This window comes from Typopeltis vanoorti, chromosome 11, assembly GCF_054136105.1.
Source record: "Typopeltis vanoorti isolate ZY-2024b chromosome 11, IOZ_Tvanoo_1.0, whole genome shotgun sequence".
NCBI classification, from domain to species: domain Eukaryota; kingdom Metazoa; phylum Arthropoda; class Arachnida; order Uropygi; family Thelyphonidae; genus Typopeltis; species Typopeltis vanoorti.
Window position 1 is genome coordinate 106,752,057 of NC_143559.1, and position 25,825 is coordinate 106,777,881.

The 25,825-nt window shown below is 36.9% G+C and overlaps 1 protein-coding gene across 1 annotated transcript in view; it reads left to right on the forward strand.

The window, feature by feature from the left end:
* Nucleotides 1-25,825, forward strand: part of LanB1 (laminin subunit beta-1) — a 754,433-nt gene that overhangs the window by 673,453 nt on the left and 55,155 nt on the right. The window contains exon 31 of the mRNA XM_090400882.1: nucleotides 7,272-7,448. Within this exon, the coding sequence (XP_090257008.1) occupies nucleotides 7,272-7,448 (177 nt within the window). The remainder of the gene's footprint in view (nucleotides 1-7,271; nucleotides 7,449-25,825) is intronic.

The following is a 25,825-nucleotide window of genomic DNA, read 5'->3' on the forward strand; positions in this document are numbered from 1 at the left end:
CTCCCCCCTAAAAGCTTCAGTTTCCCTTTTGCACATCCAATCTCACTTCATTCAACAACACTTTTTCCAAACTCTGAACACCAAATCCATTCAAATGGCTTTAAATGGACTTGGTACTTAGAGAGTACTAAACAGTCTCAGTATCGTAACTCTCTCTCACTCTTTTCTTTTGCTACTTTCAGTAACTCTTTCATGTTCTCCCTCATACCATACTTTTCTTCTTTCAAATCATTTGTTTAAGCCAAAACACAACTCTTTCACTTTACCTTTTTGAATTCTAATAGCCTTGCTAACATTTGTACCTCACAATTTTGTCATTCTCTCATCAAGCACACCTCTTATAATAGAATTACTGTACAAGACTCTCTTTAATTTTTCTTTCTCTCTTAGTGAAATATTTCTTTCTCTTTTCTTGTATCTCTTTCTTTCTGTTCTCAGCTGAACCACTTACCAGACGTTTCTCCTAATAGCTATTTTAAAACTTGGGAAAGACCCATCTCTTGCTACAGGCTATTGATCTGTTGCTTTTTTAAGCATCTGCCTAAAATTCCTTAAACAGTTGCTGTACAATTAGGGTTTCTCCAATCATCTACCCATACCCATAATATACCCATATAGGCCTAACGGAAGTTTATGTGATCAGATGTTGACCTTGACCACCTATATTGAAAATGTTTTTTTGTAAATGCCTGAAGAAAAATCCCTGGATCTGTGACAGCTAATCAAACTATGCTCTTGGAGTGACTCTGAATTCTGAATAAATCCTGAATTCAAGAACTTGGCTTGTCATCTTTTTTTTCCTTAACAGCTTTGAGACTAAAATAGAACTGTTTTTCTTACCTCAAAAAGCTTATTTTACATTGTCCTGCCTGTAGAAGAAGAATCTGTTAAGTTTAACTGGCAGTTTTAAGCAAGTGCACACCTGAACATACTTCAGGAATCAACAGGTGTGAATCATCATGTTGCTTGTTGATATTTCAATGAAATATTGATTGTAGAGGGATGAGAATAAAGAAGTGGAAAAAACAGAGACCAGTAGATTTATCTGAAAGCGACTCTTTCAACAGTGATCACTGGAATTCCATGTTTAAATTTCCATAGCTGCCACTGTTATTCATGTCGAAGCTTTTGGAACAGAAAACTGCATGGACCCTGAAACATAAATAAATAATTTTCTAACTAGAATTAATTATTTACAGCCGACGTTTCGCATTATCAGAGGCAATTTAACACTACACACTCAATGCAGACAGAAACTAAAATGATCTTGATAACAAGGACAGTTGTGTGTGTGTGTGTGGAAGGTGACAGTGTCACTCTGTGGTGATTCCTGTTGTTAATGCAGATGCATAGATAGGGCAGTGTGCTAAAATCTGTTTAAAATCATAAAGCAGCCTAGCTTTCTTCCATCTTACGAAATGGTCTTTCTCTATGGCATGTTGAGAGAGTGCTTTTTTGCTTCTCTGTTCCAGATGTATTTTTTGTGTTCTTTTTACCTAGTTCATCCTGTCCATCCAAAATATTGAGTTCCACACTGAGAGGGGATGCTATAGACACCTAGGAAGGAGAGGGTCTAGGCAATCTGTAATTTGTCTAAAGCAGGTAGAAATTTTGTTTAAGAGGTTTGTATACAGTTCTGATTCTCTCATTTCAGGAGAAAGCCTGGTTTATCTGTTGTGCCTTTGATGTAGGGAAGATATAGTGTAATGTATAGTCTGTTTTTTTTTTGGGGGGGGGGGAGTGGAAGGGGATTTGTTGTTCTTTTTAAGGAGTTTGGCCAGAGTCTGTATCCATTTTGTTTGAATAATATGAGTAAAGCTTGTTGCTCAGGTGCAGTGCTTGTACTGAGGATGAAATTCACTCTACCCTGGAGGCTAAGGTTTTGAAAATTCCAAGCTTCTGGACAGGTTGATTGTGTGAAGTGTCATATAGGTATCTTTCTGTGTGTGTGGGGGGGGGGGGGGGGCTTATGGTAAACTGAACATATGAGAGATCCACTTTAGTTATAAGACAAGCATGTCTCTGCTTGTCTTATAACTAAAGTATCCAAGAAGGCAAGAGCTCCTTTTTTCCCTTCCACAATGAAATTAAATCCAGGATGGATATGATTGAGGAAATGTACAAAGTTTAACAAGAACCTAACCTCTTGGCCATGCAGTCAAATCTCTATGTACCTTAACCATACTTTGGGCTTGGGGAGGCAGAATTAAGTGCCAAAGATTCAAATGTATAAGTTTCCAATGGAGGAGGAAAGTTGGGAGTCCATTGCTACACCTTCAATTTGTTTCGAGAGCTGGCTGTTCCAGCTAAAATACCTTGATTTCAGATTTACGAGAAATAACTTGTAAACAGTGTTTATAAGTTTACCACAAGTCTCCACAGACATAGGAAGATATCAATCATGCCACTTTACACCACCATCCTACTCAGAAGCTTCGAATTTTCAAAACTATAGCTTCCAGGGCAAAGACATTTCATCCTCCATTATTTCAACAAAATGGATACAAAAAAAAAAAAAAAAAAAAAAAAAAAAACCTTGCCAAACTCCTTAAAAAGAACAACAAATTCTCTTCCTCCCCAAAAACCAGACTATATTTTTACCCTACATCAAAGGCATAACAGATAATCTAGGCTTCCTCCTAAAATAACAGAATCAGAACTGTATACAAACTGCATGCCGCTTAATTAGTGATAGCCTTGGGCCAACCATCTCTGATTGGCTGCCAGTGGAGATTGAACTGCCCACTCAGTCACCAAAAGTTAGATAGTCTGGGAATAAAAAGGCATTAGCTGGTTTTTTTTTTTTTTATTTTAAACTATCTAAACAATATTTCTACCTGACTAAGACAAATTAAGGATTGCCTAGACCAGGGTTTCTCAAACTTTTTCTATGCCGGAACACTTCACAAATACCGAAATTTTCACAGAACACCTTGGTTATTTTGTAATGTATTAATTAATATTAATTGGTAATTTAGCTGATTTTTATTATTAATTAATAATTAATTAAACATCAATAGAGCGTATGTAGCTCAGTGGATGTAGCATTTGCACACTGCAGCGCTTGACCGCATGAAGGAAGACTTTGTTTCGAATCTAGTCGTCGACTAGAGGAAATTTTTCCAAGCCTTTTTTTCGACCGTTCCCGAGTTAGTCGATCTCTGGCACGGGCAAGCGGGTTTTTTTGTCCTGTAAACTCAAGGAAATCGACCGTAGAACCCACATTATTTCAGACATTAAATATATTATGTTAGGGACCACTAGATGGCAGTACTTGTTGAGCCATCTCTCTTCACTGCATGCCGCTTAATTAGTGATAGCCTTCGGCCAACCATCTCTGATTGGCTGCCAGTGGAGATTGAACTGCCCACTCAGTCACCAAAAGTTAGATAGGACCACTCCCTATATCCGGGAATAAAAAGGCATTAGCTGGGTTTTTTTTTATTTTAAACTATCATTAAATTAATTTATGATTTTCATTGACATATGCTATTCTGATCACCAAATATATTTATAATATTATTATAAGTACTTACAAGTGAATTCAGACTTTTTCTCCTGTGTGCTGGTAATTTTCTCCCCTCGTTTTGTAAATCCTGGAGATCTTTGTAGGCTTCAGGTGGATGGCTCACTATCTGGTCCGTTACAAACACCTTCAATAAGAGATTTCTTAATACCAAAATTAAACAAAGTGCCTTGTCTCTTATTCATATTAGAATTTAAATCTGTATTCCTATTACTTTTAATAAAATCATGGCACTCCGGTTTCAGAAAAAGCACTTACACACTGCAGTACGAACTTGCAAAGAAAGTATTCAGTATTAATAGATTTGAGAACCGGATACAAGGCTACCTTCATCAATTTCAGTGGAAAAATTTTCTTTATACTTCCTTGCTGATTGATTACTAACATTTGCAGCACAGATGTTATTTCGTTTTGTTTTGTGAACACACCGCCCATTGTTGTAATTGGCTTGCAGGCAATTTTTATGATCATCATAAATGGCGGTATTCTCTTTCACTACCGTTGAAAGATTTCGATGTGTGAAAATTAACGATAATTCATGTTTTTCCATGTTTAAAAATATGCCGTTTGGTCACTGACATTTTCTACACAGATGTCATTTCCTTCAGTTTTGAGAATAGAGGATATGCCACCCATTGTTATAATCCACTTGCAGGCAATTTTTATGACCCGTCATGAACAGTGGTATTCCCTTTCCCAAATGTTGAAAGGTTTCGATGTGTGAAAATTAACGATACACAGATGTTATTAGGCGTTCTGTGTCTGAGCTTTTTGACATATTCACGAATGTTATTCTCCTCAGAATATTTCTACTATAAAATATTTATTCATGAAAAATGCTTAGAAAACTAAAATGACAAATTCCAGAACTTCTCGTGGAACACCTATTCACCTTCTGCAGAACACTAGTGTTCCACACAACACAGTTTGAGAAACCCATGCCTAGACCATCTCTCCTTCCTAGGTGTCTGCAGCATTCCCCTGCAAGTGTGGAACCCAATATTTTGGACAGAAAGGATGAACTACTTTGGTCAGGAAAAAAGAACACAAAAAATACTTGCGGAATGGAGAGCCAAAAAGCAGACTGTATCAACATGCCATAGTGAAAGACCACTTCATAAGTTTTAAGAAAGGCTACTTTAAAAATCCCGTTTTAAATCAGAGAGAGAGAGAGAGAGAGAGAGAGACACTGTTCCTGGAAGCAGTACAAATTTTGTACAACCCAGTTAAATAACAGTATGATTTGGAGTATGATTTTGACAGATTTTGGCACACTGTCCTATCTACACATCTGTATTGACAATAGAAATCACTATGAAAAGTGCTGCTGTCACCCTCTATGCACCTGACTGTTCTTGTTATCGCGATCATTTTAGTTTCTGTCTTCACTGAGCATGTAATGCTAAATCGCCTCTGATAATGCTAGCTTAAGCTACTGAAACATTGGCTGTAAATAATTAATTCTAGTTAGTAAATTATTTATTTATGTTTCAGTATCCACATAGTTTTCTTTTCCAAAAAAACCTCAACATGAATAAGTCACTGGAAGCTATAAATCTAAAGAGGGTCTCTTAAATATTGTTTTAAAGAGTTAACTTTTCCCAAACTGTATTACAATTTTATTTCTTTTAGCATATAGGCTATTGGGGTACGTTAGCACATTCATCAATCCCATAATTAACCAACCATAGTAGGAAAAATCCAATTTGGACAATTAAAGGGTTGGATAACTGAGGTATAATTACCAGAAGTCATTAATCCATTCAAGGATGAGTTATTCGAAGATTTGTTCATTTGGAGGTGAGATAATTGAAAGATTAAGTGAAGAATAAAACTTTATTCTAAGCGTTATTTTAGAGAGAAAAATTATACTCCTTTTTTTTTAACTAGCGTTGCTTGTATGATGTTTCCGAATTTTAAGACAAAATGCATTACATATATCTTATGACAGAAGTAGGAGTAATTTATCAAATGTAAGGATTGTCCGGACAACAAAGAATTATATGCTTAGAATTCTTTGTTGGATATCTTTGGATATTTTCTGAAGCACAGAAATGGTAAGACATTTCCTCTGAAGCCTACTGATAGGCATGTTTATTTATTTACTCATTAGTTGCAGAAAAACAAATTTTTTGGAAAGAAAGATCAACAAATTCATGAACATATGATGAATAAGATAATAATCAGTGACATACAAAGAATAAAAGCAAGCCAGGAAGGTGACTCAGTCGATAAGGTTAGTTAGATAGTCCAGGTATACAGTGAGCAGTTCATCAGTGTGAAATCATAAGATCATCAAGTGTGGAGAAAATGAGATAAGATGAGCAAGTAAGAAGCATATGAGTAGTTAAATAAAGTTGATGTCAGTAAGGCAGTATATTGGATTTGATGACATATCACCACATGTCTTAGGAGAATGTTTCAGGGAGTTAGAATCACCTCTGGCTTACCTATTTAACAAGAATCTCATAACAGCACAAGTCCCAAAGAAAGGTAAAATTGTTCCATTTCACATTGGTGGTGATATGGCTGAGGCTGCAAACTATGTGCCAATCTGGCTATCTGGAGTTGTGGTTAAGGTGTTTGGAGAGGTTAGTGAGAGAGCTAGGATAGAGAGGTGGGTTGATAATAGCAATATTTTCTGTGATTGTCAGCATGGATTTGTTAAAGGAAAGTCATGTTTTACCAGTTTACTTATATACTATAACAAGGTAACAAATGCATTGGACAAGGGAGATGCATATATGGTGGTAGACTTAAGTTTTGTGAAAGCTTTTGATAGATTGACACACAAGTTGTTAACTAAATTGAAGTAGATGGAATTGATACTAAAATAGTGAGTTGGATAAGTGACTGGCTGTCAGATAGGTATCAGCAAGTTGTACATGGGAGGTGTGGTAAGTCACTAATTATGTACCACTGGGAGACCATCATTGTTTAACTTGTATATTAATGATGTTGGTTTTAGATTTAACTGGAGATATGCAACTGTTTGCAGATGATGAAGAACGAAACATGTAAAATTTGGTAGGCAACAATGGAATGCAAAGTATACAGTTGGTGGAGAAATTTTGAAGGAGATTGAGGAGCAGTAGATCTGGAAGTGTGGCAGACAAGGACCTGAAGTTCAGAGGTTACATTAGAGAAGTTGTGAAGTCATTACATTAAATTATGGCAAAGATACAGAGGACCTTAATGTGCAGAAATATAGAGATTATGATTCTTTTGTATAAGGAACCATATCAGGTTCTTTATACATTTGTATATATATCAGGCCTCATATGGATTATTGTGCACAGATGTAGTCACCTGGTTTTCGTGGTTATGAGGCTATATTAGAAAGGTAACCAGTCTTTAGGATGTAGAAATTTTTCATATAATGGGATGGAGAGGCTATCCCTGGACACTATAAGGAGAGTTTGAGCAAGGGAGTAAAGAGCAGGTCCTTTTATTGTAGAGTGATTGGTGAGTGGAATGCATTACCTGACAGTGTAATGAATGCAGACAGAATGAATTAAAACACAGTTTGGCAAGGTTTGTGTTTCAAAATGTATACTTCCTGCAATGTGTTTTTTGACTCCATGGAGATCTGATGTTAAAGAGTAGTAATGGTAATGATAGTTACAGTAACTAATATAAAAATTTGTAAATAAATTTCAGTTTTATTTTTATTTTTACTTATATTTTTAACATCTTCACAAATTCATGAAAAAAAAAAGTCTCAATTTCTTTATTAATGTTTAAGATCGCAAGTGAAACCGATGCAGCTCAAGCAGTTGCCAATAAATCAGTTGAAGATGTGGAAGGACTCAAAGATCGTTTGGATCGTCTAAAAAAGAAATTCATTGAAAATGAACTTAATGCCAAGAAAGCTTCCTTGGAAGCAGACGTAGCTGTAAAATTAGCTGATCAAGCAGAAAAGGTATGTTGGAATTACTGGTATGCATGCATGTGTATAGTTGTGAGATAATTTATAATTATTGTTTGTCTCTTTTTTTAATTTCTGTACACAGAATTTAAATGCTTTTTGTGTTAGAAAACACAAAAAAGCATTTGTGTTTGCTAACAGAAAAAAAAATTGCCATCTGTCTGTTTGCTGATAAGCTATACTATATGTTGCACTTTTCACACACACACACACACACACACACACACATCCATGAAAGGTTGTAAATCCATAGTACATTAGTATTATTAAACTAAGGTTTAGATAATTCAGAAACTCTGTTGTAGAGAACAAACATAATAATTTTTTTCAAGTCACTTTAGGCATTCAGTAAGCAAGGTAGTATTATACTTAGTGCTGAAATTCACTGAAAAAATTTTCACAAGCCTCCATGCTATTATTATCATCTGTCCTCCATGAACAGATGATAATAATGTCCCTGAAGATATCCCCCCCCTCTTCCATTCAATGAAAAATCTCTTTCATGTCAACCTAATAACAACCTGACTAGCTTATATGTCTCAATCATATCTCTCCTCTTCCTCCTACTCACAAGGCTTTGCAACTTACATTCTCCCAATCTGTCCTCGTACTCCACATTCCAAAGACCACCGACCACGTTTGTGAATCTTCTCTGAACTCTTTCCAACATATCCTTGTCACCATTGTAACACATATGGTTTATTTTATCTCTAGTCAAATCAAATTATTTAAACCATGATAAAAACATGCTGTCTTATCAGTTATTCTATCTTTCTTAAACTTTTGTTAATTCTTTTTATTATAGTTTTGTCATCTGCTATGCCTTTGTAAATCTACGTTATCTCACTTAAACTTATCTTCTTAACTTTGTTTACTCTCTTATCTGTTTGGCTACAAATACTGGTGTGCAAAGCTCACAGAACAAAGAAATCGCCTCGAGCTGGAGCCAACCACTTTGCCTGATTTATTCTAAACAGAATTTTGGAAAATTTATTTTATTTCTAGCTGCACTACCAAAATACGTAGATGGGAGGTGAATCTCCCTCCAAAAAAAAAAAAAACACACACGGAACCTTCCTCTCGTAATAATAAGTAAAATCTAGCAATTTAAACCTTCTGATCTACAGTCGTGGCAGTATCTACTTTAAGACACACAGAATTGAGTTTAATAAGTAGTGCATTGGAAATAGGAATAAGGCAAGTTATTTAAACAAGAAAACAATTTATTCATCACTAATGCAATATACAAAAAGGTCAAATATAAGTTACAAGTGGATTTTGCTTCTTTGCTCCAAATAACAACTCAAAATTACGTTTACATTTAATCCCTCAATGCAATTACTTCTAGTAGGACCACGTGTCTTAAACATTAACCTAGATGAACTCAAATCATCCTCAGATAAACATTTGCAAGTTTATGCAATAGCTACAACATTAAACACAATATGTATTACCTAAATATCTAAACTAGGCTTTCTCTCACATAGGGCAAAACAATTCAAATATCAGCATTAGGCCTAAAGTCCTCAAGCATCCTATCTAAACAAAACCTTAATTAAACACCATCACAATCCTTTTCTCAAGTTAAACAATGGAAAGACCTTACTTGAACATAAATCTGGACTTCTCTGAATGATCCTTGAAATCATCTCTTTCGGTTACCATTTGTCTTTTGCACTGAACTCGGGAACCTTTTCTGGGGCTTGTGAGATCCCCTCTTTATTATCAACGAACATCAGGAACTCAGTGACATGGAAACACGACATCAAATTTCTTTCAAAACTGCTAATCTCAGTCATGTTGCTCTCTTGGCATTTTCTGTCTGGAATGCAGGACTCCGATGGTGATTACAAATCATCTCCCACAATGTTAGCAAAGCTCCGCTGCCGTCGCATACATTATAACCTCAGGTCGGAACTCCACGTGACCTCGTAACTTCTTGCTGACCCAAGAACTTGACCAGTACTGCATACCTGACTCGTAAGATGAATAACCCAAAGAAGGAATAAAAGCCTCGACTCGCTACATTGACCCTCTATTTATCCGGCTCCGATGACCTTGGGTTTGCTTATGTTGTCCTCCCCTGGGTATTCGATGTTCTGCACCTGCCACCTTTTCTGGTTGTTGCAATAAGGCAGAAAATCTCTGTGAAATGTTGACCTTCATGATGGTAGATGCCCCAGGTTATAACTTAATACGATAATCCGTCTGGAATTATCGCTGACTAGAGGATTCTTTTAGACACAAATTATTTTACACTTATTTTCCTTTGTTCTATTGCAAAACATTTGTAGGCTACAATACTCAATTATTAACAATTTATTAATTCCAGTTCATTAAAACATAAAGATTTTCACTATTAAATCACGAGAATTTTTATTGGAATTATCTTGTTTATTGGTAAAATCGGTATATAAGGTGTTTTACATAAATTTCCTTCTATACACGATTTTACACTATGAAAACCTGGTGACCAAATTTGTGTACAATAATCCATATGAGGCCTGATCAAAGCCTTACAGTGGCATCATAACCCCTCTATTTCTGTTTGTCAGGGTCCTCCACATCATTGCTATTATCCGATGTCACATCTTCACAACTTGTGCAATGTGGCACCTGAATTTCAGGTCCTTGTCCACCATTACTCCTAGATCTATCATCTCCTCTACTTCCTTTAAAGTTTCTCCACCAAGTGTAATTTGCATCCCATCATTGCTTGCCAAATCTCAAAAACTTACACTTTTCAACATTGAAATGACAGTTCCACTTACCTCTCCATTCATGCAATCTATTCAAGTCCTTCTGTAATACCATAACATCTGCCTGACTCTGCATCTGCAAACAGCTGCATATCGCTAGTTAAACCCATCCCAATATCATTAACACATAATTTGAACAACAATGGTCTCAAAACTGACCCCTGCGGTACACCACTAGTGACCTTCCTCTTTCAGGATACTGCATCCCCATATACAGTTTTCTGATACCAATCTGACATCCAGTCACTGATCCAACACAGACTTCTGAGTTGGATCAGTGACTGGTCCAACACAGACTTCTCATCTATTTCAATTTATTTAACAGTTTGTCATGAGGCAGTCTATCACAATCCAAGTACACCACTGTACTGTATATGCATCTCCCCTGTCCAAGGTACAGGTATCCCTTGCTTAACGCTAGATTTGATTAACACAGCAAAATTAATTGTGACAGTCCCTTTATATATGCAGTAAAAGTTTTAATTAATGCGAATTTATATTTACTATATTTAAATTTAAATTTACTACACAAAATCATGCAAACCTCGAGGAGTGTTTTCCTGGCCTATTTTCTTAAAAAGACATTTTCAAAGGCAGTAGAAACAACAATGGAAAAAAAATGCGATTACTTTCCAAGAATTTTGGAAAAATTTTATATTTACTATATTTAAATTTAAATTTACTACGCAAAATCATGCAAACCTCGAGGAGTGTTTTCCTGGCCTATTTTCTTAAAAAGACATTCTCAAAGGCAGTAGAAACAACAATGGAAAAAAAATGCGATTACTTTCCAAGAATTTTGGAAAAATTTTAACATAAAACATGCAATTGAAAACATTCATGACTCGTGGGAGCAAATGTCTTCTAGTGCATGAGAGCTGTTTGGAAAAACCTTTTGCCAGAATGTGCTAATGGCTTAGGTGGTTTTCAAAATCCTGTGAACAACGTGGTTGAAGAAATCGTTGCAATTGGTGAAGACCTTGGTTTTGATGGTGTTGTTGCAGAAGATGTTAAAGAATTATTGGATTCAAATTCAAAAGATTTCAGTGACAACGATCTTCTTAAAATTAAACAACAATGCACACATGAAGACAATGAACAAATAGAATGTGAATATGATGTTCCAAAGGAGATAATCAAAGAACTGGATGGAATATTTCGCAGTTTAGAAGTACAGGAATACCTTGTATAGCGCGGTTTTGAACAACATGGGTTTTGGTCTAACGCGGTTTTTGTTATTACACTTATCATTATTACACTAACATTGTTAACACCGACTGGCTACTCCCGTGCACTGCAAGTGACAGTCGAGAGCCACGTTTATGCAGTAGTTATTCGATTGGTTCTCATGTAGACACGTTCTTTCCCCACGGCATTTTATTATTTAGGTTAATATTAGTATTTAATATTTTTTTATTAATAAGTATGAGTGAAAAGAGACAAAACAAAAAAGACACTGTTGGAGTAAAAAAAAAACGCAAGTGGTTGACATTAGAGAAGAAACTTGAAATTATAAAATGTCACGACAATGGCGCTTTGTTTGCTAAAATAGCATGTGAGAATTCAATGAATGAGTCATCTGTACGAACAATTATTCAGAGCAAAGAAAAGATTAAACAACATGGAATGAGCACCGCTTCTTATATGTCAAAAGTGATCATGAGAAATCGATCTTCTACAATGGAAAATATGGAACGCCTTCTAATGATCTGGATTGAAGATTGTAATCAGAAAAGAGATTCATTTGAGTCAAATGATAATCCAGGCAAAAGCAACAAGTCTATATGACAAAATAAAAGAAAATGAAAGCGAAAATGAAGGAGGTACAACCAGTAAAACATTTATAGCAAGTCGCAGGTGGTTCTACAATTTCAAAAAGCGTATGGGACTCCATAACGTAAGAATCCAAGGTGAAAGCGCAAGTGCTGACACTAAAACTGCAGAATTATTTCCCAATGAATTGAAGGAGCTTATTGAGAAGGAAGGCTACACAGATGATTCAATTTTTAACGCTGACGAGACTGGCTTGTTCTGGAAAAGAATGCCATCGTGCACATTTCTAGCAGAGAAGGAAAAAACACAAGGTGGGTATAAAGTGTCAAAAGACCGATTGACACTTTTACTAGGAGGTAATGCATCAGGTGATTTAAAATTGAAGCCACTGTTAGTGTACAGAGCGGAAAACCCAAGAGCTCTTAACGGCTTTACAAAGAACAATTTATCCATTCATTGGCATTCAAATAAAAAAAAATGTGGGTGACTCGTTCAATTTTCGAAGACTGGTTTAAAACTTGTTTTTGCCCTGAAGTTAAAAGTTATTGTAAAAAGAATGATGTTCCTTTCAAAATTTCGCTTTTATTAGACAATGAGCCAGGCCATCCAACTCTATTGATTGACTTAGATGAAAATGTCAAGATTCATTTTTTCCCTTCAAACGCAACATCAATTCTACAGCCAATGGATCAAGGCATTATCTCCACTTTCAAGGCTTACTATTTACGACGAACTTTTGCTCAAGCTATTAAAGCTGCAGCAGAAGAAGAAGATTCTTGGACTTTGAGTGAATTTTGGAAGAAATTTAACATAAAAGATGCCATTCAAAATATTTATGAATCTTGGCAAGAGGTGACTCAAAGCAACATAAGAGGCATAATATCTTGCCGCATTGTTCAAAGGACTTTGTTGCCTTTGCAACACAGAAAAAGGAAATCTCAACAGAAATTGCGCAGATGGGCTAAGATCTTGGTTTTACAAGTTTAGATTGTAACAATATGATCGAATGTATTGATTTTCATTCAAATGATCTGGATGATGAAACCCTTTTGGAGTTGGAACAACAATGAGCCTATGAAGCAGAAGACAATGAAGATGACCCCCACTGATGTCATGGTTGAAGAATTTTCCTTTGCTGACCTTTCAACTTTTGTGAGAAAAATCGACGAAGCTTCCAACTTTCTCATAAATGCCGATCCAAATTTGGAAAGAAGCATCAAAGTAAGACAAAGTCTCAATAATGCCATCAAATGCTACAGAGATCTAGTACTTGAAAAGACAAGGATGGTTCAACGAACACTAAAAAGACTACTTTAGTAAAAAGTAAATTACTGTATGCTAAAATTGAAGCAACGTTTGTTTTGTTTTCTACAACTTTTATATCGGTTTAAAAGGATTTTATTTGTTATTTAGTTAATAAAAATAACATTTTTTTTTCATTTTTGAACATTTTTATTATCCTAAATTTTTGTAATAAACAAATTAAATTGAAAACCTTTATAAATAGACCTCGAACGTGGTTCGAGGTCTTTTTATAAAGCACGGACGCTTCTTGGAACCAATTAACTGCGCTATACAGTGTATTCCTGTAATGGATATGGATCCAGATGTTAATCGAAATATGCTTGTTTGCTGAGGTCTAGAGAGTCATTTTTGCTTGTTATCATAGAATTTATGCTGATAAGAAAAAAATTAAAATTGTTCAAATGACTCTGGATAACTTTTTTTTGATAAAAAACTTGCAGTGACTAATCTAGGTACAAGAATTTATTAAACATTTATTTGCATTCATTTTTTATCTTTCCTAAAAGAGTATCATATAAAATGAATCATCAATACAGTAATCGATCATGGACGAATTGCAATTTTTACCATTGATTATTATATTTGGTTAACGCGATTTTGACATACCCAGTAACATCCAGGGATTAATTAATCGAGGGATACCTGTATTTGTCACTTCTTATAGTACATAAGTAAGTTGGTAAAACATGATCTCCATTTAACAAACCCATGCTGATAACCACAGAGAATACTGCTATTATCAACCCATTTCTGTTTTCTATCCTAGTTTTCAGCAATCTAGGTACAATCTAATTTTCAGCAATCTTCGGAGGAAATAAATGCAGTAGATATCTCAATAACTGACTTTGTTGCTCCAGGAATGGGAAATGAATACTGGAAGACGAGTAGTGTGATAGGAGAGAATGAAGAAAAAAAATATGAATGAGAAAATAATAGTTGATAGTGTAGAAGGCGTGAGTGACTGTGAAGGTTTAGGAGATGGTTTTGTTTGGGAGAGTGAATTTCGATTAAGAGTGACTGACCTGCAGAGGGAGATAGAGGAGGTGGAATGTCTTAGGAGAAGTATGAAAGATGAGATTAGGAGAATGGAAGAGATAAATGCAAGGCAAATCGGAGTAGGGGAGAGAGAGTTTTGGGAATGAATGAGAGAGGGGTATGGGAGTGCTAGAAGAGGAGAGAATGGAAACAGTAGGAGAGATGGAATGAGAGAGAGGCATGGGAGTGGTAGAAGAGGAGAGAATTGAAACAGTAGCCGACACTGAATGAGAGAGAGAGAGAGAGGGGGGTCTTGGAGTGCTAGAAGAGGAGAGAATTGAAACAGTAGGAGACACTGAATGAGAGAGAGACGTATTGGAGTGCTAGAAGAGGTGGGATTGGAAACAGTAGGAGAGACAGAATGAGAGAGAGATATGGGAGTGCTAGAACAGGAGAAAATGGAAACAGTAGAGAGAGATCTGAGAATGAAAGAAGAGGAGAAAATGGAAACAATAGGAGAGAGGGAATATGGTAAGAGGTATAATGTATGGCGACTTAATGATCCGTGGTGTTCAAGATAGGATGCGTGAGGAGTGTTTGCCAGGAGGAACGATAGAAAGTGTGGCTTTGGCAGTTAAGAGAGGTGAAAGGGTGGATGAGATGATTGTAATGGTGGGAACAAATGACTTGAGTGGTGGTGTAAATAGGGCAGCGAGAGATATGAGATTCTTGCTTGAGGTGGTACAAAACAAGACACAGAGAGGAAAGATTGTGTGTGTGTGTTGCCTAGGTATGATAATGACAAGCTGAAGAGCAGCAATACTGAATGACATAATAGCTAGAATCTGCGACAAGAGAGGACTGGAATATTTGGATGCTTGGAGTGCATTTGAGGACATGGAATTGTATGCGAGAGACTGCTTACATTTGAAATGAGGAAGGACGTAGGCATCTAGAGAGATTGCTGTTCTAAACAAGTCAGTGTGTCCCAGGGAGGATGGTAGCAGGGGTGGCCTCTTGTGGGAATGGGTAACATCAGGTAACACTGAGCCCAGTGGAGTCTAGAGGGGATAATGCTGGGTATAGAAACTATGGCATTTATATGCTTTATACTAATATCAGGAGTATCCAGAATAAGGGAGAGGAATTGGTGGAGCTGATAGCATCAGCCTGGCCAAAAATTATTGGGATCACTGAGACGTGGTTGACAGAAGAGGATATAATAACAGGAATAGAAGTTCGCTGGGTACAGCATTTTTCAGCAGGATAGGAAGGGAAAGCATGGTGGTGGAGTACTGCTTATGATAAGTGACGACCTATGTCCTATAAGAGTGGAGACTTTGGAAGGCAGTGGCACTAATGATTTTGAAAGCATATGGTGTGAGGTAGAGGTGGGCAAGACAGGATATTTAGTGGGGTGTTGCTACAGACCCAGGAGCACAGAGGTTGGGACCAGGAAATGTTTAGACAGTTGAGTTTGACAAGTGCAAGAAGAATGATTGTTATGGGAGATTTTAACTACAGTTGTGTAAACTGGGGAGAGGAAGATGCATGTAGCAATAAGGGAATGGAATTTCTAGAATTCTTGAGGGACAGATGTCTTAGGCAACATGTAATAGGGGGAACAAGAGGTTCAAGAGTTTTGGATTTGGTTATAGCATCAAAAGAGTTGATAATAACTGAGATGACATCGCTCCCACCAGTTGGAGAGAGTGACCATATTGTTTTGACTTGGAAAATGAATAGACATGCAGGAGTATCAAAGAGATGGGGAACGTATGTGGAATTATAAGGCATGTGATTATAATAGTCTAAGACGTCAACTTGGGGAAGTTTCATGGAGGGAGGAATTGGAAGGCCGGGATATCATTAATGCATGGGAAATTATAAAAGAATGTTTGTTAGCAGCAACGGTAAGTAGTATACCACGAGTGAAGAAGAAGACACAATTTGGAGCAAAGTGGATGACAAACAATATTAAACAGGAATTGCATCCGAAAAAGAGGCTATGGAAGAGATATAAGGAGACAGGTGAAGAGAAGATGCATGAAAAGTATAAGACACAGCCGAGAAGAGTGACTAGTATGGTAAGGAAGGCGAAACTGGAATATGAGAGGAGATTGGTCCTAAGATCCAAAGAAAATCCCAGGGAATTTTTTAGATATGTGGCCAGTAGGAGAAGAAATGACTGTGGAAGAATGATATTGTGGGATAAAAATGGGAATAGAGTGACTGATGCAGAGGACATAGTGGAATTGTTCAATGAACACTTTATTGGAGTATTTCATCCTGGAAGAGTCAGTTTTATAGAGGGATTGGGCAGGTTCAAGGTTTAGAGGTACAGGAGGAGAGTATGTTTCAACTACTGAGTACTCTGGATGTCAATAAAGCTGTGGGATTGGATGGTATTTCACCAAGAGTTTTGAGAGAATGTGCTAAGGAACTGACAGTGCTTTTGACCTGTCATTTAAATGAAAGTCTGGCTGCAGGAAAGGTGCATATGGAATGGAAGGAAGGTAAGATAGTGCCATTGCATAAGGGTGGTAACAGACTGGAAGTGTCTAATTATAGGCCAGTTTGTGTGTCATCAGTATTAGTAAGATCTTGGAAGTAGTGAAGGATCGTATACAGCATTGGGCAGATGAGGGTAATGTTATCTGTGAGAGTCAACATGGATTTGTGAAGGGGCGTTCTTGTTTTAGCAATATGCTAGTTTTTTATGATAAATTTACAAGATCATTAGATGATTGAAAGGCCTGTACTGCCATTTTCTTAAACTTAGCAAAGGCATTTGACAGGGTACCACATGATAAGCTGATATTTAAGTTGCAGCACACGGGTCTGGATGTCAGATTGGTCAACTGGATTCAGGATTATCTGTCCGATGGATATCAGAGAGTTGTGTATGGTGGGACAGTTTCAAGGAAGCAGAGGGTTACAAGTGGGGTTCCACAGGGCTCAGTACTGGGACCTATATTGTTTAACCTTTATATCAATGACATTGTCCAGGGATTGCAAGGGGATATTCAGTTTTTGCAGATGATGTGAAGCTGGGAAGGATTATTAGTAATAGTGCAGATGCGGCAACCCTGCAAGAGGATTTGAATAAGCTAGATAGATAGGTAAATGAATGGGGGGTGTCAGTTTAATGCAGCAAAATGTAAGATCTTGAGGTTTGGGAAACATCAATGGGACACTGCATACTCTATGGGAGGAGTTATACTGGAGGAAGTAGGGGACACAATAGATCTGGGGTTGATGATTGATAGAATCCTGAAATTTAGGGGACATATTGCAAAGGTGGTGAAGGTAACACAGAAGATTGCTGCAATAATGAGAAGGACGCTGAATTGCAGAGATAAAACAGTTGTCATTCCGTTGTATAAGATCCTGATCAGACCACACTTGGACTATTGTTCTCAGATTTCGTCCCCATGATTTGAAGGGGATAAATTAACTGTGGAAAGGGTACAAAGGCAGATAACAAAAATGGTTTCTGGACTGTACAGTGATATTTATGAGGATTAGCTGAGAGAATGTGGACTGCAGAGTTTGGTGGATAGAAGAAGGAGAGGTGATATGATTGAGACTTTTAAACTGTTGAGAGGTGGTTACAGGGTTGACACTGGTGAGTTCTTTTGCTTGGTTGAACAGTGGGAAGAGGTGATGACAAGAGGCCATCCCTGGAAGTTACAAAAGGAAACTGTGAAGAGTGATTTCTTTGCATGGAGGGTGGTTGAACCATGGAATGCATTGCCTAATGGAGTGGTGAGAGTGAGAACGGTCAATAAGTTTAAGGAGTGGTATGATAGACTTTGTGTTTCTTAGGGGGGGGAACCTCCCCTCGATGAGTCTTGATAGACTTTGTTTCTTAAGATTTGTGACTTTTGATGAGCTTTAACATGAAATAGCTGTTCAATTTTAGCTTAATAAAATTATTTACAGTAGTATACATATCAAATAATTCCACATTGCTTTTGAATGCAGAGAACTGACTGGAGATCTTCTGCCAAATGTCCAATTTGCACCTCCAATGATCAGTCTTTCAACTCCATGGAGGCCTGAATAATAGTAATAATAATAATCTCTCCAGTACCTTTACCACAACTGCAAATATACAGATCGGCCTATAATTTGAAGCTACACCCTTATCAACACCTTTATGCATTGGAACAATATTACCCTCCTTCCACTCCCTTGGAACCAGTGCTGTTGTAAGACTCTTATTAAACAGGTATGTTAATGCTACTGCCAATTCTCTAGAACGTCAGTTTCTAATCGGTGGTATGCATACCCCTGGGGTACGTGCTGGGCCATTCAGGGTTACATGAGAAATAATCAGTAATAGCGGAAAAATAAGTAAAGTAAACAAAATGCAAAACATTAGTTATGGAACAATAAATGTTAAGTTTGAATCACTGCTATTCTAAAAACAAGGGGTGCTATTTATAGAAATGGGTTTAAAAGGGGTAGTACACAAGTGCAAAAAAAGTTGGGAGCCACTGCCCTAGAACATTCCCTTTAGATGCATGGTGATATGTCATCAAATCCTATCACCTTATTGACATCAAGGTTATTTATTTCCTCAAATGCTTTCTGCTTGCTCACAATTAAGCCATCCTTTCTTATGTCCTGTGTACTTAAGTTCCTCATGATTCTATCCTGATCAAGATAAAACATTCTCATAAATTGATCACTGAATACATCAACAATGTCTTCTTCAGCAGTAACCATTTTCATCCATTAATATCATCTTACCATGATTGTTCTTCCTTCTACTTGCCACATATCTGAAAAACTCTGGGATTTTTCTTCGTCTGATTTGCCAATTTCTGCTCATACTGCACTTTTGTTTTCCTGACAAGGGGATTCAAACCCTTGTTTTATTGCTGTGTATGTGTCTTAAATTATTCCCAGCAGTGTTTATCGTGTCAGTTTCTTAATTGCTTATGTTAAAATGATTAAGGATTTTATTGTTATAAAATGCATTTCACTGTTTTGTTGTATACAAATTTCTGTTATTGCTCTTCAATTTAGATTTGTGACTTTTGATGAGCTTTAACGTTAAATAGCTATTCAATTTTAGCTTAATAAAATTATTTACTGTGGATGATCATGATTCTAGTAGCAAGGCTTGTACATTGGTCAGACATAACTGGTAATTAGTTTATGGAATTAACAACGCATATAAAGTATATTAATTAAAGGTAACTTTAATGAATAACTTCTATATTTCGGCAACGTCACGCTGCCATCTTCAGGAACATAAAGATATGGTATGTGCACGCAGGCACTCACAAAGCAAATGAGGAAGAAAGCAAGAAACTAATATTGTTCCTAAAGTCCTAATGGTGCCCTCTGGTGGGCTAATTTGGTAGTCTTGGCAGTTTGGCTGAAGTTCTCATAATGTAAGTCTCCCAAATTTGGGGTAGTTTCATGCACCCAAATTTGTTGAGGTTAGGAACGTTTTTTAGAGCTGCTGAAGATTCTTTGAATAATCTTTCGTATTATTTAAACCTGCTGCGATGTATTATTTTTGTTTTCTTCCAACGAATTTTATGGTGGGTATCTAAGGCATGGTCTGCAAGCCCAGAGCGGCTGTACTGGTGAAACTGGATGTAGTCTTTGTGTTCTGAAATCCTGATATTTGTTGTTCTGCCTGTTTGACCAAAGTAGGACAATTTGCAGCTTCAAGGGACCTGGTATACACCAGGTAGGTCTAGGGGAAGTGGTTGGTCTTTGGTAGAGCGGATAAGGGATGCCAACTTTTTATATGGTCTGTAACGAGAAGTAAGGTCATATTTTTTGAGGATATTGGTTATTTTCTTAGAGGTGCCCTGGATGTAGGGGATGGTGATAGACTTGGTGTAATCTTTATTGTGGAGGGGGGGAGGGGGTTGTGGTTTACTGGTTTGAGTATTTTTTGGATTTTTTGGGGGTTATAGCCATTGGCTAAGTGTTGAGGATGTGGTTTAGTTCAGTAGTTAGAGCCTTGTCATCTGAGCAGATTAATTTTGCCCTGTTATATAGTGTTTTTATAACCCCATATTGTTGTGAGGGGTGGGGGAATTGCTGGTGAATGTATCTGCCAGTATGGGTGGGTTTTCTGTAAACAGAGAAAACCAAAGATCCATCAAGCTGGCGGGTGATTAAAGTGTCTAGGAAGGGGAGAGTGTTGTTTTCCTCTTTTTCTAAGGTGAACTGGACTCTGGGGTGTTGGTTGTTTAAGTGTGTTAGGAAGGAGTGGAGTGAGTCTGAGCCATGTGGCCAAATAGCGAACACATCATCCACGTAACGAAGCCAAATAGTGGGTTTTTGTGGGGCGGAGTTTAAGGCTTTCTCTTCAAAGGTCTCCATAAAGAAATTGGCCAAGGGTGGGGAAAGTGGTGAACCCATGGCTGTCCCCTCTATCTGTTTGTAGAACTTTCCTTGCCAAACGAAATAGCCTAGTTCATTGTGAACTGAAATAGGGCTGAGATATCGGGAGGAAACTTGGCTTGGATGAGCTCTAGGGTTTCTTTGAGTGGGACATTAGTGAATAGGGAGGAGACATCAAAACTGATCATAATGTCAGTGTGTTGGAGTGAGAGGTTTTCTATACTGGCCTTAAAGTGGGTTGAGTTTTTTTGTAAGTGCCTGCATGCACATACCATATCTTTATGTTCCTGAAGATGGCAGCGTGACATTGCCGAAATATAGAAGTTATTCATTAAAGTTACCTTTAATTAATATACTTTATATGCGTTGTTAATTCTGTAAACTAATTACCAGTTATTTACTGTGGTATACATATCAAATAATTCCACATTGCTTTTGAATGCAGAGAACTGACTGGACATCTTCTGCCAAATGTCCAATTTGCACCTTCCCATGTTGTGAACCTTCCCTTGTTCATTCTGTATACAACTAGATGGCTACTAAAGGAACAAACAAGGATGGTAGGCAGACAGTTTTATACCATCATATTTGTAAAAAAAAATATTATGGCACATGTCATGCCATTTGGAGCAGCGGCTTATAAAACCATCAAAGTGGCCATGGCATCATCATATTTGTTGATACAAATATGATGGTACAAAAGGGCCACATGTCATTCCATTTGTAGCAGTGGCCTATGAAACACATCCCTCCCTTCAATTTTCAGCAGGAAACACTAGACAACACACAGTTTGCCTCTGAAATGAAAATATCACTGCTATTCTTACTTTTTACTCATTTCGATGTGCTGAACATGAAAATGGCAATGAATCTGTCGATTGACTCTTGTTTAGGAGAGACACATTCTGCATTCCATATATAGGTATCATTTGGCAATGCTGTATTTCAATCTCCTGATTGCAACATATTGTGTCATATTGCATCAGCCAATCATACACAACATCTGCAGGAGCTATTGCATCATTGGCTGATGCAATGCAGTTGGGTCATGACTGCTCTCATAAGATGATGCAGTCATTAGTATAAAGTGAAATCTCATAGGGTGAGCAATTGCTTGTGCAACTTCCTGGGATACACTCCCATTTACTGCTGCATCATAAGTACTGCAGAAGTGATCCAACAGTAGTGATGTCTTGTACTTGTGTTAATAGTGCAAATAACTTTTGTTACATTTGAAGGGAAGTGATGTCTGTTAGTGAAAAATGCATATCAACTTTATTTTGGATGTAAGATTGGGTATCAGGACAAGGCCTGGGCCCCACACATATGCTGTGGTACATGTGCTAGAAATCTCCCAAAATGGCTGAAAGGCAGTAAAGTGTTGATCTGTTTGATGTTCCTATGGTTTGGAGGGAGCCAAGCAATCATGCAAATAACTGCTACTTCTACATATTACCACCTGTTTCAGGAGACATCATGAGTAAAAGGAAGTGGACAATAGTGTACCTGAATATACCATCTGCTCTCTGACCAGTTCCACATGGTGAAGGACTTTCTGTTCCTGAACCTCTGAAATAATTTTCCATCGATTCAGAGGATGATAAGGACAGAGGCAAACCGATGTCGAGTTCTTCTGAGCCTTCGGCATCTAATGATGATCCATTTGTTGGCCATGGTGCATCATTTGCACCACACATTGTCACACACAAAAAGAACTGAATGATTTTTTTTTGCAATCTGGAGCTGTCCAAGGCCAAAGCTGAGTTACTGGGATCAAGACTTCCACAATGGAATCTTCTGAAGCAGAAATGTTTGAGTCACTTCGTTTTGCACTTGTCATTGAGCAATTTGCACCTTACTTCTTAAGGAAAATGACATTGTGTTTTGCTACAATGTAGATGGCCTGATGGATGCCCTTTGAATCAAACATGACTCGCACGAATGGCAAGTATTCATAGACTCATTGAAATTGAGTCTCAAGGTGGTATTGCTGCATAATGGAAACCAGCTTCCATCTGTTCCAGTCGGACATGCTGTGTACATGAAAGCAACGTACGACAACCTAAAACATCTGTTGAACTATCTTCAAAAATCCATTAGCTCCATTCCCACTTGGATTTCTTCTCCAACAATTGCAGCATGGTTAGTGATGAGTACATTGAGCATTTCCATCAGGAAATTGCAACGATAGAGAAATGATATCCGGGAAAGTGGTCCATTGCCATGTTGGCTATATTGGACACTCAATATAGATGATTCTGAGCAGCTATACAAACAACAGGCAAAGCAATGTTGGATGTAGAAGCGGACATTTACCAGCATATGTGATAAATATGCATTACTCTATTATATAAGAAACTATTATGGATCTCTCGTAAACCATAGCCAATTTTGCATTTTCATTGTCATATTCATTGTTGTCCAGAAACCAGGGTGAACAATATCTTCAGCTACAAAAAAAGTTGCAAAGTCAACAGAATTGAAAGGCACTATCAACATAGCATGTCCGGACAGTTCATCGTGGAGAAAAATTCATCTTAGAGATTATTCATCACTGGAAATTTAATCATGGGGAAAATTAATCGCATGAAAATTCATCACAGATATATGTGAAAAAAAAACTTTTTTTTTTTTTTGAAATTTACGTATAAAGTTATTCATATTCCTTCTTACTACAGGCTCTAGATGGAATATTAATTGTTACAGAACTGGGATAGGATGATGAGGGAGAAAGAGCACCATATTTAAGAATATTTAGGGAGAATAGTTATATCCAACTCATATCATGGCAATCTTAAGACGTAGCTTTTAGCCTAGTGATGACCTGTCTAGTAACCAGAAAGGATTATTAAAGATCTCAGATTTCTGAAAACAATCGGCAGTTGTAATAATCGAGACTTATTTTTAATAGGTAAAAGAACACTGTAAACGATATTGTACATGAAAAGATAACATGAAATCTATTAGTGAAAATTAAAATTATTTGAACTTTGTTATCCACTAAAACATGTTAAAACAAGTGTTGTGTACCTAGAAGGCATGAAAGTCGTGGTGGTTCTCTCTGTTTTTATTTTATTCCTCCAAAATTGTACTATTAGCCACTTCAAAGGAGCAATTGTTATTCTGTTGTTATTAAAACAACTTAAAAATTTCTCTTCAAGAGGAACTGGAATCAGTACAATCAGGCATCTCTCTATCAATATTTGTAGTGCTGAAAAGGACTGTTTTGATGATCATGAAAAGAAACACTTTTAATTTCATACTGTTCAAAATTGAGCAGGATGGGAAAAAAATAGTATGGACCAACCTAAAACAAAAAAGTGAATGCACAGGCACAAAGTTTTCAAAATAAAATATTATGGGCAAGTCCTCTTAAGTAATCAAGAGTTTCACGATTTTCATAATCACTAATGATGAGCTGAAGTGTTTTGCAGTATCTCGGTAGTGTTTCTTACCAGGAGGAGGTTGGTTGCCAGCTATATATTTGCTCTATTTTCCCCCTCATTGAAATGTTGCTCATCCTTCAAAGTTTTTAGAAACTTCCATATTGTCAGATGAGAAGCACCAATTAGTTCGCTGAACCCACAGTGCTATCCTTCACATGAGCTGTTTGTTTTTGGTAACCCTTCCACAGCAGCTTCCCAGTGCAGTGCTTCCCAAACTTATGGATGCCGAGGCCTCCTTTGGAAAAACTAAAATATTTCATGGCCCCCCATCGAAAAAAAAATTGTAATATAGACATATATTATTATAATATTTATTGTATTTATGTTCAATGCAATTTATATTCAAGTGATCGACGTGGATGACGAAGTGATCAACGATCAGGTTTGCCAATCCAAGTGCCTCCTTCTACGTAGTGCAGAACAGACTGAGCTTCAGCAGGATAGTCATTATTTTCACATAATTCTTCAAAAGCACGTACAACATTTGTAGATGGCGCAAAAGCAATTGCCAATATCGTGCACATTTTTATTGCAAATTCGGAATCAGTTTCGTATCGTTGTTGAAGGTCATTAGCTTGAATGTTGTGAAATATACACTGGGGAAAAGTGAAAAAAAGCAACCTTTTTGCTGATTATTTGGAGATGTTTCATATAATGCATTTATTGAAGCCACTTTAAAATCTGTCATGATTAAATTTGCCAATAAATTTCGTTCGAAATTTTTGAATGTGTTCATAACTCTATGGTGACATTTCACTGGGTGATGAAAGATCTACCACCTAGCGGTTAAGTTGGCATATCCTCCAACTAGGGAAGATATGCCTTTTCGATGGCAATGCTCACCGGGTTCACCAGAACCTTGTTTGTGGAAACAGGCTCTACTGCTGGAGGGTTGGGATGATTTGACTGCAAGAGGCTATATATTGCACATCAACAGCCCTTTAGTGTGTTTAAGATTTTTATACTATTTTATATAATAAGTGTGTGTTATTCTCCCTTATGTCCAACCAATAACTAGAAATAGTCATGGAGTAAATTAACAATAATTTAAATTTTAACTTTGTTGGTTAGATTATTCCAGATTCATATCCTGGGATAATGAATTGACTTCAGTAATTCTATGTAGCACAAATTAATGAAGCTCAATAAAATTCATAATATTTACTTTATTTATGTACAAGAGATTATTGATCACAAGAAACATTTTATAACTAATTTTAAATTAACATTAATGAACTCAAACAAATCTCCCTCATATCCTATTCAATGCTTAGAACAAATACAAATTAATTTTACCAATAAGTTTAACATTCTGTTCAACATGTACAAACATATACTTAACATATCTGTCATTCGACTTACCCAAATTAGATATTAAAAACAGGTCTCATAAACAATAGGAATATTTTACAAAAAGCATATTACTTGAGTAGTCCAAATGCAATTCCTTGGGCTTGACGGATTCTGTATTACTTCATAGATGCATTTATCACTTCAGCATACATTTGCTATACAGTTCCTTATCCTTGGAAAGTGATTTAAGAAAGTTCTCAGACATTCTCCTACTCTCCTGTCAATTCTCTTGTTCATCTTTCTGGTGATAGCTTTTATACTTTCCCACTGACTTATTTACTTTGTTGCTGACTCGTGTCTTTTCAGTGACAATAACTACGCCCTTCCAGTCGACTTCTGTCTTACTGACAACAACTACAATGACTACTCTCTCTTTTCTACT